Source organism: Bombina bombina, chromosome 3 (assembly GCF_027579735.1).
Source record: "Bombina bombina isolate aBomBom1 chromosome 3, aBomBom1.pri, whole genome shotgun sequence".
Classification (NCBI taxonomy): Eukaryota; Metazoa; Chordata; class Amphibia; order Anura; family Bombinatoridae; genus Bombina; species Bombina bombina.
In genome coordinates this window covers 1,164,963,696-1,164,976,798 of record NC_069501.1, presented here as the reverse complement: position 1 = coordinate 1,164,976,798, position 13,103 = coordinate 1,164,963,696, and the positions used below count along the sequence as shown (strand labels likewise).

Genomic DNA, 13,103 nt, shown 5'->3' with positions numbered 1-13,103 from the left:
AGTAGTTATGGGTTTTATGCTACAACGCCATAACATAAAACTCATAACTAAAGTGCTAAAAAGTACACTAACACGCATAAACAACCTATTAACCCCTAATCTGCCGCTCCGGACATCGCCGCCACTAGAATAAACATATTATCTGCCACAACCTACAGTAGACTTATTAACCCCTAATCTGCCAACCCCAACATCGCCGCCACCTACCTACACTTATTAACCCCTAATCTGCCGCCCGCTTAGTTGAGGATGGATGTCGGGTCTTCAAAACTGTAAGTGGATCTTCAGGGGTTAGTGTTAGGCTTTTTTAAGGGTTTATTGGGTGGGTTTTATTTTTAGATTAGGGCTTTTGGGCACTGAAAAAGAGTTAAATGCCCTTTTAAGGGCAATGCCCATCCAAATGCCCTTTTCAGGGCAATGGGGAGCTTAGGTTTCTTAGTTAGGATTTTATTTGGGGGCTTGGTTGTGTGGGTGGTGGGTTTTACTGTTGGGGGTTGTTTATATTGTTTTACAGGTAAAAGAGCTGATTTCTTTGGGGCAATGCCCAGCAAAAGGCCCTTTTAAGGGCTATTGGTAGTTTAGTTTAGGCTAGGGTTTTTTTATTTGGGGGGGGGGGGGGCTTTTTTATTTTGATAGGGCTATTAGATTAGGTGTAATTAGTTTAAATATTTGATAATTTCTTTTTTTATTTTGTGTAATTTAGTGTTTGTTATTTTTTGTAATTTAGTTAATTGTATTTAATTAATGTAATTTATTTAATTGTAGTGTAATGTTAGGTGTTAGTGTAAGACAGGTTAGGTTTTATTTTACAGGTAAATTAGTATTTATTTTTAGCTAGGTAGCTAGTAAATAGTTAAGAACTATTTACTAACTAGTCTACCTAGTTAAAATAAATACAAACTTGCCTGTGAAATAAAAATAAAAACTAAGATAGCTACAATGTAACTATTAGTTATATTGTAGCAAGCTTAGGGTTTATTTTATAGGTAAGTATTTAGTTTTAAATAGGAATTAGTTAGTTAATGATAGGACATTTTTATTAGATTTATTTTAATTATATTAAAGTAGGGTGTGTTAGGGTTAGACTTAGGGTTAGGTTTAGGGGTTTATAACTTTAGTATAGTGGCGGCGACGTTGGGGGCGGCAGATTAGGGGTTAATAAATGTAGGTAGGTGGCGGCAATGTTAGGGGCGGCAGATTAGGGGTTAATAAATGTAGGTAGGTGGTGGCGATGTTAGGGGCGGCAGATTAGGGGTTAATAAGTGTAGGTAGGTGGCGGCGACATTGGGGCGGCAGATTAGGGGGGTTAATAAGTGTAATGTAGGAGGCGGCGATGTTGGGCGGCAGATTAGGGGTTAATAAGTGTAATGTAGGTGGTGGTGGTGTTGGGGGCGGCAGATTAGGGGTTAATAAGTATAATGTAGGTGGCGGCGGGGGCGACAGATTAGGGGTTAATAAGTGTATGTAGGTGTCGGCGATGTCGGGGGCGGCAGATTAGGGGTGTTTAGACTCAGGGTTTCTTATTTCCCCATAGATATCAATGGGGCTGCGTTACGGAGCTTTACGCTCCTTTATTGCAGGTGTTAGACTTTTTTCAGCCGGCTTTCCCCATTGTTGTACGAGCATGTAAAACCAGCTCACCGCGGCGCTGGTATTGGAGTGCGGTATGGATCTCAATTTTGCTTAACGCTCACTTCTTGCCTGCTAACGCCGGGATTATGCAAACCTGTAATAGCAGCGCTATAGGGAGGTGAGAGGTGACAATAACTTGCAAGACCTTTGATAAATGGGGCCTATTTATCAAAGGTCTTGCTGACCTGATCCGACAGTGCGGATCAGGTCCGCAAGACCTCGCTGCTCCATAACTTGTGTTTCTGGCGAGTCTGAAGACTCGCCAGAAACACAGGCCCACAAGCTCCATCAGGAGCTTGATAAATGGGCCCCCTTGGGTTGTCTACTTAGACAATATATATATAGTTTGGACAGGTAAATAATAAAAAAAAACTTTTTATATTTAAATGGAGTGAGAGTAAAAATTCTAAAAATGCCCTGAAAGTCCCGGTAGTGAAGGGGTTAAAGTGAGTGATATATGACAAGGTATTGGAGTGGGAATGACTCAAAGGTGTAAAAATATGTATGTGGATTTGTATACGTATAAGTATATATGTGTATGTGTGTGTATGTATGTATATATGTATGTATGTATTTTGGCACAACTGCACATACATGTGTACACATATATACAGGTAGCCCTCAGTTTACGCCGGGGTTAGGTTCCAGAAGGAATGGTTGTAAATCGAAACCGTTGTAAATTGAAACCCAGTTTATAATGGAAGTCAATGGGAAGTGAGGGAGTTAGGTTCCAGGCCCCTCTCAAAATTGTCATAAGTAACACCTAATACATTATTTTTAAAGCTTTTAAATTAAGACTTTAAATGCTAAACAGCATTATAAACCTAATAAAATAATCACACAACACAGAATATATAATTAAACTAAGTTAAATGAACAAAAACATTTGCTAAACAGCATTATAAACCTAATAAAATAATCACACAACACAGACTTCACTTGCATTTTTCTGCAAGCAGTTCTTTCTATGCATTCCAATCTGGACTGATCTATAGACAGGAAGATCTTGTTCCTTTGCAAGCTGCTCGATAGCTCAGCTCTGGTTAAACTGATTAATTTCAGCTTGCTTGGCTTTGCTGCAACACAAGCGGACAGCTCCACCTACTGGCTATTTTAATAAATGCACTGCTTCTCAATGCTTTTCAATAGCAGTCACATGACTGGAAAAAAGGTTGTTATTCTGAAACGGTGTAAATTGAACCGTTGTAAAACGAGGGCCACCTGTACACATATATAATCTAGTAATCTGGGCCATAATGTTTAAACTTTTTTTTTTTAATTGAAGGTTATAAAGTGACTGTATGTGGACAGCCATTTTTAGTAAGGTTAATGACTTTATTGCCTCCCTATTGCTGTTCCTTAGTCTACCAGCTTGCCGCCGCCGTTCCTATTGCCTTGTTTACCTGTACAGAGGTGACAGCCTGTGACAGCACTTGTAAGAAACTCAGCTGCAGTCTATCAATTCAGAGCACACAAATGATTTTTGTTTTACTGGGGCAATAAACTCAAACTTTAACCCCCACGCTGATGAAAGGGATGATGTCCCTGAAAACGTTCCAATAAACAGAGTTTGTTTTACTTTACAAAGACCTGCGAGTGCATTTTCTTTGGAGGATTATATATATACCCACATATAAAAAATATATCTTTATATTTATTTTTTTATATGTGTATATGTGTGTAAATATTTGTATACGCACACACACACACGAATATATGATCACCCAGGGCTATGAGTTTTGCAGGGTCTTAGGATGTGTACCCAGTCCACTTTGAGAGTGTAGTCTATTCTATGTTTTATATTACAAATATCACTTTCTTAACACTATTTATTATTATAATCTAAGTGATATTTGTAATTAAAATCCAATGAGTATATATATATATACTTGATAAGAGATAGAGAGAGTGAGAGAGATTAAAGTTTCCCTTTAATTAAACTTACCTCTTGAACCAAAAGAGATGAGGATATCAGCATCTTTGCTGTTAACTTTCACAAAATTTAACGGAGTAACATCACTCCAAAGCTTAAAAGCTCTAGCAAAAGCAAAGTCCACATCTGATGCAGCCATGTCTGGAGTGTAGTTCACAATTCTGTGTAAAAATGTTATAACACATTGGTACATTCCTTAAGCCCAGCTTCATTAAATATTCAAGGACCTTTCTAGTTTTTATTTTATTGTACAAAGCTGATTTACTACAGTTCACAGAGCTAGTTCATTCTTGACATTATATTGTTTAAAGGACCAGTCAACACAGTAGATTTGCATAATCAACAAATGCAAGATAACAAGACAATGCAATAGCACTTAGTCTGAACTTCAAATGAGTAGTAGATTTTTTTCTGACAATTTTAAAAGTTGTCTTTTTCCACTCCACCTGTACCATGTGACAGCCATCAGCCAATCACAAATGCATGCACGTACCATGTGACAGTCATCAGCCATTCACAAATGCATACACACTTATTCTTGCACATACTCAGTAGGAGCTGGTGACTCAAAAAGTTTAAATATAAAAAGACTGTGCACATTTTGTTAATGGAAGTAAATTGGAAAGTTGTTTAAAATCACTGCTTTATCTGAATAATGAAAGTTTAATTTTGATTGAGTGTCCCTTTAAGGATTTTTCTACTTTAAATATTATTTGAATTATTAGCAAATCTAGTCATATACATTGTATATGTTTAATAATTCATTGTAATAGTGGCAACCTGACACCCGCAAATGAAATGCAATCTCCCTGAAACTGCAAGTACCATGATCTAACGTGGCCCAAATCCGGAAACAGTGTTAAGGAATGCCTTTAGTTGCAGTGACGTCATTGAGCAGGAAGGCTTCACAGAAAGTCTGTCTTTAGTTTCAGCATATTGCATGTCTGTCACCCTCCCTCCTGCTGTTTGGAGGCGGCGATAAGGCTCTTGGGGGAGGAGGAGAATCGGCAGCAGGCAACATTGGCTGCAGCATAGGCTGAGTGAGAACTGAGAAAGAGGACAAAGAGAGTGCGCCTCTGTGAGGGAGGAGATAGACACCCCTGCTATCAGGTCCTTATGAAACTGACTCTACTGTGAGTACAAAACTTAATTACAAATAGCCTCTCAAAGTTCAAAATCACACACGCTACCAGACACAAAATCCAAAAGTCGTACAGGGACAACTATACTAAGTACTTCACAAGCTGGGACGCTATGGAACCCTCGAAGCATGCATCAGTAACCAAAAAGCCCCAACTGATTTTAATAAAATAAAACACGGGGGCGGAGCTAACCGTCATTCAGAGCAGGTGTGTGTACGTGGAGCTCTGCTAGAAAAAGTGATAAAAAGACAAATATATGTCCCTTTTGCAGATCAAGTCTGTTTATATCAGTCAGATTTAGTGTTACCCTATCTGAGTGACATTTCAGAGGAACTTTGGCGCGCCTTGGCGGTACCTTTTGCCAACTATTAAGCCTCACAGCTGACAGCAGGGGATCCCGACATAGAGGGACTGATCGACTCGCAGCTGGGTACACTGTCCTCCGGAGGGTCGGGGCTCCGCTCTGGGGACTAGCTGACTAAAGACACGCACTCCTGCCGGCAATACTCGAGACCAATATCTGCGAGGCTTGAGGCCGGGTTCCTGAGAAGTCTGTCCTAGACGTGAAGTGAGTACCCAATGAAAAAGGGTGTGTGTACAAGCGCTAAGGTAATCCCCAAGCTGTATCCAAACAGAGATCCTAACCAACCTCCAAAAAATATGCACAAGTAGTAAGAAGTGAATACTGCGCCAACAAGAGGCCAAGGGATAAATATACTCACAGAGAGATAAAAGAAGATTATTTAATGAACCATGTTAAAAAGCATCAGTAATAAAAGACTATATATAAAAAATGTAAAAAGCACATATAAATAAAATTACAAATACAGGAATATCTTACAGAAGCGGCTCAAAGGGCCAAAGCTGATAATTACAATAAAAACAGAGGTAATAACAGGTGATCAGTGTGAGTGGTACACCAGAATAAGAGTGTATACTAATAAAACAGAATTAGCCTAAGTACAACTGTAGCAAGTGCATCAAGCAAAAAACTAATAAACAATAATACAAACAATAGTGTTCAAAATTAGTGTTACAAAAATAGTGTTCCAAAAAATAGAAAAATGCACTGCAGTGCAAAAAAAGGGGGGTAGCAAAATAATTGTATAGATACAATCAAATTTGCACTCACTCACTATTTGATTGTATCTATACAATTATTTTGCTACCCCCCTTTTTTTGCACTACAGTGCATTTTTCTATTTTTTGGAATATAAAATAGAAAAATGGAGGGAGGGGGAAGGAGGGAGTAGGCAGTCCACAAGGGGAGCGCCTTCGTACCGTGCTCACTGCTACCCTGTTGTGGATACACATTACTACCTGTATTGATTCTACTGGTACACACAACTGCCTCTCTTTTTCTCCCTTCTTGCTTTTTGGAGATTAGACTTTATAGCACCCACCAAGGAGTGGCATCGTACACTCTTACTTACGAAAAAAGCTCTTCACTGTATCACCATATATGAAACTTATATAAAACTATTCAATTGAGCTCGATTTCTATTGGCTGATCGGAACAGCCAATAGAATGCGAGCTCAATCTGATTGGCTGATTGGATCAGCCAATCGGATTGAACTTGAATCTGATTGGCTGATTCAATCAGCTAATCAGATTTTTCCTACCTTAATTCCAATTGGCTGATAGAATCCTATCAGCCAATCGGAATTCGAGGGACGCCATCTTGGATGACGTCACTTAAAGGAACCTTCATTCGTCGGGAGTCACTAGAAGAAGAGGATGGATCCGCGTCGGCTGCTTCAAGATGGTCCCTCTCTGCGCCGGATGGATGAAGATAGAAGACGCCGCCTGGATGAACATGTCTACCGGTCTGGATGTCCTCTTCTTGCCGGATAGGATGAAGACTTTGGACCCTCTTCTGGACCTCTTCTTGCCGGATAGGATGAAGACTTCAGACCCTCTTCTGGACGGATCGGTGATACCCGGCGTGGTGAAGATAAGGTAGGGAGATCTTCAGGGGCTTAGTGTTAATTTTTTTAAGGTGTGTTTGGGTTAGATTAGGGGTATGTGGGTGGTGGGTTGTAATGTTGGGGGGGGGTATTGTATGTTTATTTAAATGCAAAAGAGCTGTTTTCTTTGGGGCATGCCCCGCAAAAGGCCTTTTTAAGGGCTGGTAAGGTAAAAGAGCTGTTAACTTTTTATTTTAGAATAGGGTAGGGCATTTTTTTATTTTGGGGGGCTTTGTTATTTTTTTTAGGGGGCTTAGAGTAGCTGTAATTAGTTTAAAATTCTTGTAATCTTTTTTTATTTTTTGTAATTTAGTGTTTTTTTTTTTTGTAATTTAGTTTAGTTGATTTAATTGTAGATAATTGTAGATAGTTTAGTTAATTAATTTATTGATAGTGTAGTGTTAGGTTTAATTGTAACTTAGGTTAGGATTTATTTTACAGGTAATTTTGTACTTATTTTAACTAGGTAGCTATTAAATAGTTATTAACTATTTAATAGCTATTGTACCTAGTTAAAATAAATACAAAGTTGCCTGTAAAATAAATATAAAACCTAAAATAGCTACAATATAATTATTCGTTATATTGTAGCTATATTAGGGTTTGTTTTACAGGTAAGTATTTATTTTTAAATAGGAATAATTTATTTAATAAGAGTTAATTTATTTTGTTAGATAAAAATTATATTTAACTTAGGGGGGTGTTAGTGTTAGGGTTAGACTTAGCTTTAGGGGTTAATACATTTATTAGAGTATCGACGAGGTCCGGTCGGCAGATTAGGGGTTAATACTTGAAGTTAGGTGTCGGCGATGTTAGGGAGGGCAGATTAGGGGTTAATACTATTTATTATAGGGTTTTTGAGGCGGGAGTGAGGCGGTTTAGGGGTTAATAAATTTATTATAGTGGCGGCGAGGTGCGGTCGGCAGATTAGGGGTTAAGAAGTGCAGGTAGGTAGCGGCGACATTGGGGGGGGCAGATAAGGGGTTAATAAATATAATATAGGTGTCGGTGATGTTAGGGGCAGCAGATTAGGGGTACATAGGGATAATGTATGTGGCGGCGGTGTGCGTTCGGCAGATTATGGGTTAAAAAATTTTATTAGAGTGGCGGCGATGTGGGAGGACCTCGGTTTAGGGGTACATAGGTAGTTTATGGGTGTTAGTGTACTTTAGAGCACAGTAGTTAAGAGCTTTATGAACCGGCGTTAACCCAGAAAGCTCTTAACTCCTGACTTTTTTCTGCGGCTGGAGTCTTGTCGTTAGAGTTCTAACGCTCACTTCAGCCAAGACTCTAAATACCAGCATTAGAAAGATCCCATTGAAAAGATAGGATACGCAATCGATGTAAGGGGATCTGCGGTATGGAAAAGTCGCGGATGGAAAGTGAGCGTTAGACCCTTTCCTGACTGACTCTAAATACCAGCGGGCTGCGAAACCAGCGTTAGGACCCCCTAACGCTGGTTTGGACGGCTAACACAGAGCTCTAAATCTAGGCGTTAGTATCCCTTGTTGAAAAAGAATATGCACATATCCTGCACTAGTGGAAGCTAGCAAGTGTTTGGTGCCTGCATATATTTGTCTCTTTTGGTCTTACATTGCGGTCTATGGGAACTGTGTGTTCCCAGTAAATAAACAGTACAATGCAAAAGTCTTAGGCCACCATTAGATTTGTTGTTTTAGCAAAGTTTTAATGACCATCCATATTTATTTTTCAGTCTCTTTATTAAGATACAAACAGAAAATACAGGAAATATGTACACAAAATATTACCCCCCCCCACACACACAATTTTTAGAACAAAAATGGCTTCTTCAAGCAAAGGCATTATTTAGTGTGACCTCCCCTGGCTTTAAGCACATCTTAAACTCTTTTGGGAGACTGCCCTGAAGTCTTCTGAAGTAATCTTCTGGTATATTTTACTAGCCTTTTTTTAGCATTTCCCAGAGTTCTTCTTTAGATTTAGGTTGTATTTTATTTATTTTTCTGCCTTAATAATATTCAGGTCTGGACTCTGTGGGGCAAGGCCAACACTGTCAGTGTTTTATCAGCTGTTTTTCTCTCCAGATATGATTTCACTGCCTTAGTAGTGTGCTTGCGATCTTATCATGCTAAAAAATAAAACTATTCCCAATTAGGCGCTTTCCAGAAGGAGTGTCATGATGAATTAAAACCTGTCTGTACTCTTCAGGCATTCATGATCCCATCAGTTCACAATATCGCCAACACCACTGGCAGAAATGAAGCTCCAAACCAAAATAGACCCTCCACCATGTTTCATTGAAGGCCGCAATTGTAATCCTTGTGGGAAACTCCACTATCAGACGGAACTCGGCCAGTAGTCTTCTTATCCTGGCATCGAGACGGAATTACAGGGAATATCCCAGAGCAGAGAAAGTTCGCAAGATGATATAAGCAGCACTCACCACATACAGGATAGTCTTCAGTGGCAACGGTAAAGCAGTCCAAGGGTAAACCACTAGAATGGTCAGGCAGGGTTTGGCAACGGTAAGGCAGTCCAAGGGTACATCACAAAATGGTCAGGCAAGCAGAGTTTGGGAACAGTCAGACCATTGTCGGACAGTGGAGTGAGACTTTCTGCAAATAACATTTATCTGTAGTACCATTAGCTTAGAAGATAGTTTAGATTGCTCAGTTGAAGTAAAAATATATTTAATTTGACATTTAATCAACACCATTATTCAAGGTCACTTTAATAATTTACTGTAAGCACAATCAATTTTAAATGGAAAAAAATAAAACAATGGTGGGAATTGTTTTAGATAATATATAAAAAAAAGAATTTGATGAAACAAGCAGACGCATACTATTTCTGTATGCCAAACATGCTTTATTGTTCAGTTTATCAAATTTGTAATGAACCAATCTGCTGCCTGTTGAAAGTATAGAACATTTCCCAAATCCAATAATCTGTGCACAGGAAAAAAAATGTTGAACGGTTTCAATTTTTTAGATTTATTCATGGCGCTAAAAATAAAACCAGGTACTTAAAGGTACAATAAAGTCCAAATTAAACATTTATGATTCAGATAGTGCATGCAATTTTAAACAACATTCCAAACTAATTTTATTGTAAAACATTGTATAACACTGCAATAAACAATGTTGTGAAGAAGTATATCAAAAGAGCTAAGCAAAATTGATTATATAAGTTAATTGGGAAGTTGTTTAAAAATTAAACTCTATTCCCTCAATTTAAGTTTAATTTTTAATTTACTGTCCTTTTAAATGTGAGAGAATGATAAACTAATGCAATTGACTGAAGACATAAGAATGGTTCAAAGCCGTTGCATTTGGGGTGCTAAAAAAATGACCACAGATCAAGTATATAAAGTAGTACATGAGGTGAACCTCATTTTCTACTCTCAGTATCTGCCTCTATTTTTCAAACTCCACCTCTAACCTGTGAGTATAAAATTGTATCTGACGGCACTCATATTATCCCACTAAGTTTAGTTGTAATTGTATTTCTCAATTGGTACTTTTTGTGCAATGAAGCAACACACCATATGTAATGTTTATTCCATAAAACATAATTTCAACATAATATTTTGTTGGGAAGTTGTATGCTTTTTAAATCAGGCAGCATGTTAACATAAGTAAGCTCTTAATTCATTGCAGCAGGTTGACATAACTGTATGCAGCAAAAGATACTATATTGTGCCAGCAGATGGTGCTGCAGAGTTCACAAAGGAGCTATTTGGCAGGTTGAAATCAATCCATACCATGGTGATAATTCAACACAGGTACTTTATCTGTATTAATGTAGATATATATTAGTATTAAGGATTTAGATATGTATATGTATTGATATTGTAAATGCTGTAGATAAAGAAATTATAACTTATGTTTAGATGTTGATAAAGAGGTCCTGAGTTAAATCTGTATACAGCCTTAGGGAAGTAGCCGAAAGCCGCCTATATCACAACACACACATTCTGTTTTTCAGTATTAAAATAGATTATATTATGCAATAAAATTACATGAATGTTACTTTGCTTCCTTGTGTTGTTGTTAATATGTAATTAGCATGTATTCTGTAGCATTGCATTTAAGACGTCTATATTCTGTTGCTCAAACACACACACATACAAACACACATGCATAGACCTACACTCATACATAGAAACACTCATACATAGACACACACACATACATAGACACACACACATAGACACACACACACACATAGACACACACGCACACACACATAGACACACACGCACACACACACACATAGACACACACGCATGCATACACACACGTTCTTCTTCTTGTGGGGGTCGCTGTGTCTGTGTGGGAGACGGGTGACAGAGTCGGAGTGTAGTGTGTCAGTCAGTCTCAGTCTGTGGGGAGAGCCTGAGGGACTGAGCAGCAGAGGACGACAGTCATAGCTCAGAGAGGAGACAGACTGACTAAGTCGAGTAGAGTAGTCAGGGGCTGGCCTAGGTGGCCATTTTTTTTCTTTGAAAAAAATTGAACTTATTGAGCCAAAGTCTACTGACCTAGCAATATATTTGGTAAATTGCCGTAAAAAAAAATCATAATCTAATTGGGCTGCAAGATATATAAAAAAAAATTCCTGAAGGAAATTTTCATAAAAAAAAAAATTCTAAATAAAAGACCATTATCTTCCTTATAGCACTGCTATGTCACTATCTGCTGCACAAGGTACAATACTCTCTCCAGTGTGATGCTCACCACATGTATTTAGCACTGCTATGTCACTATCTGCTGCACAAGGTACAATACTCTCTCCAGTGTGATGCTCACCACATGTATTTAGCACTGCTATGTCACTATCTGCTGCACAAGGTACAATACTCTTCATTCTGATGCTCACCACTTGTATTTACCACTGCTATGTCACTATCTGCTGCACAATGTACAATACTCTCTCAAATGTGATTCTCACCACTTGTATGTAGCACTGCTGTGTCACTATCTGCTGCACAAGTTACAATACTCTCTTCATTATGATGCTCACCACTTGTATATAGCACTGCTGTATACCTATCTGCTGCACAAGGTACAATACTCTCTCCAGTGTGATGCTCACCACATGTACTTAGCACTGCTGTGTCACTATCTACTGCACATTTTACAATACTCTCTCCAAAGTGATGCTCAACACATTTATTTAGCACTGCTGTGTCACTATCGGCTGCACAAGGTAGGTACAATACTTTCTCCAGTGTGATGTTTACCACATTTATTTTATGTCACTATTTAATGCACACTTTACAATACTCTCCAATGTGATGCTCACCACATTTATTTAGCACTGCTATGTCACTATCTACTGCACATTTTAAAATACTCAGTGAGAGTATTGTAAAATGTGCAGTAGACGTAGCAGTGCTAAATAAATGTGGTGAGCATCACACTGGAGAGTGTATTGTACATTGTGCAGCAGATAGTGACACAGCAGAGCTAAATAAATATGGTGAGCATTACTTTGGAGAGAGTATTGTAAAACGTGCAGTAGATAGTGACACAGCAGTGCTAAATAAATGTGGTGAGCATCACATTGGAGAGAGAGTATTGTAAAGTATGCAGTAAATAGTGACATAGCAGTGCTAAATAAATGTGGTGAGCATCACATTGGAGAGAGTGTTGTAAAATGTGCATTAGTGACATAGCAGTGCTAAATACAAGTGGTGAGCATCAGATTGAAGAGTATTGTACATTGTGCAGCAGATAGTGACATAGCAGTGCTAAATACAAGTGGTGAGCATCAGATTGAAGTGTGTGTATATATATATATATATATATATATATATATACATATGCAAAATTAGACGGTGGGTAATATATGTATGCACTCTGTGGTGTCATCTTCAAGTAAATTTGTATAAGGTAATTTGGGGAGACAAGCTAAGAGGAGTTTAAATACTAAGGTTATAGTATATTTGTTTAAAGAGTTTCTGATGTAATGAAGCTGTTTTTTCTGTATTTCTTGTGATACATTTGTGGCATGGACCATTAAGTTGTGGTATGGCAAGTGCTTTGTTTTCTGTGACATCAAAAAATAATACATCCCACTGTTGTGATAAATTAAATTTACTTTTATATACTTATCAATCTCAATTTGACAATTAGACCTTGACTAAAATGTGTCCACCATTAAAATGCATTGTGTGTATGTGAGACAGAGTAAAAGTGTGTTTGTGTGAGAGAGAATGTGTGTGTGGGCACCTGTGTATGTATATATCTGTGTACCTGTGTATGTGTCTGAGTGTGTGGATGTATGTGTATATAAGTATCTCTGTGTGTGTATTATATCTATTCTGTGTGTTTGTGTGGTACAGTGCATTGCACTATTTCTTTTAAGTATTTTTTGTTCTGGGTAGAGGCCCCGCGTTGTCAATCTGCCTAGGGACTACACTTGCTAGGGCCGGCCCTGGTGTC

The 13,103-nt window shown here is 38.2% G+C and overlaps 1 protein-coding gene across 1 annotated transcript in view; it reads right to left on the bottom strand.

The window, feature by feature from the left end:
* Positions 1 to 13,103, bottom strand: part of LOC128654584 (collagenase 3) — a 97,198-nt gene that overhangs the window by 60,838 nt on the left and 23,257 nt on the right. The window contains exon 3 of the mRNA XM_053708578.1: positions 3,578 to 3,726. Coding sequence (XP_053564553.1) covers positions 3,578 to 3,726 — 149 coding nt within the window. The remainder of the gene's footprint in view (positions 1 to 3,577; positions 3,727 to 13,103) is intronic.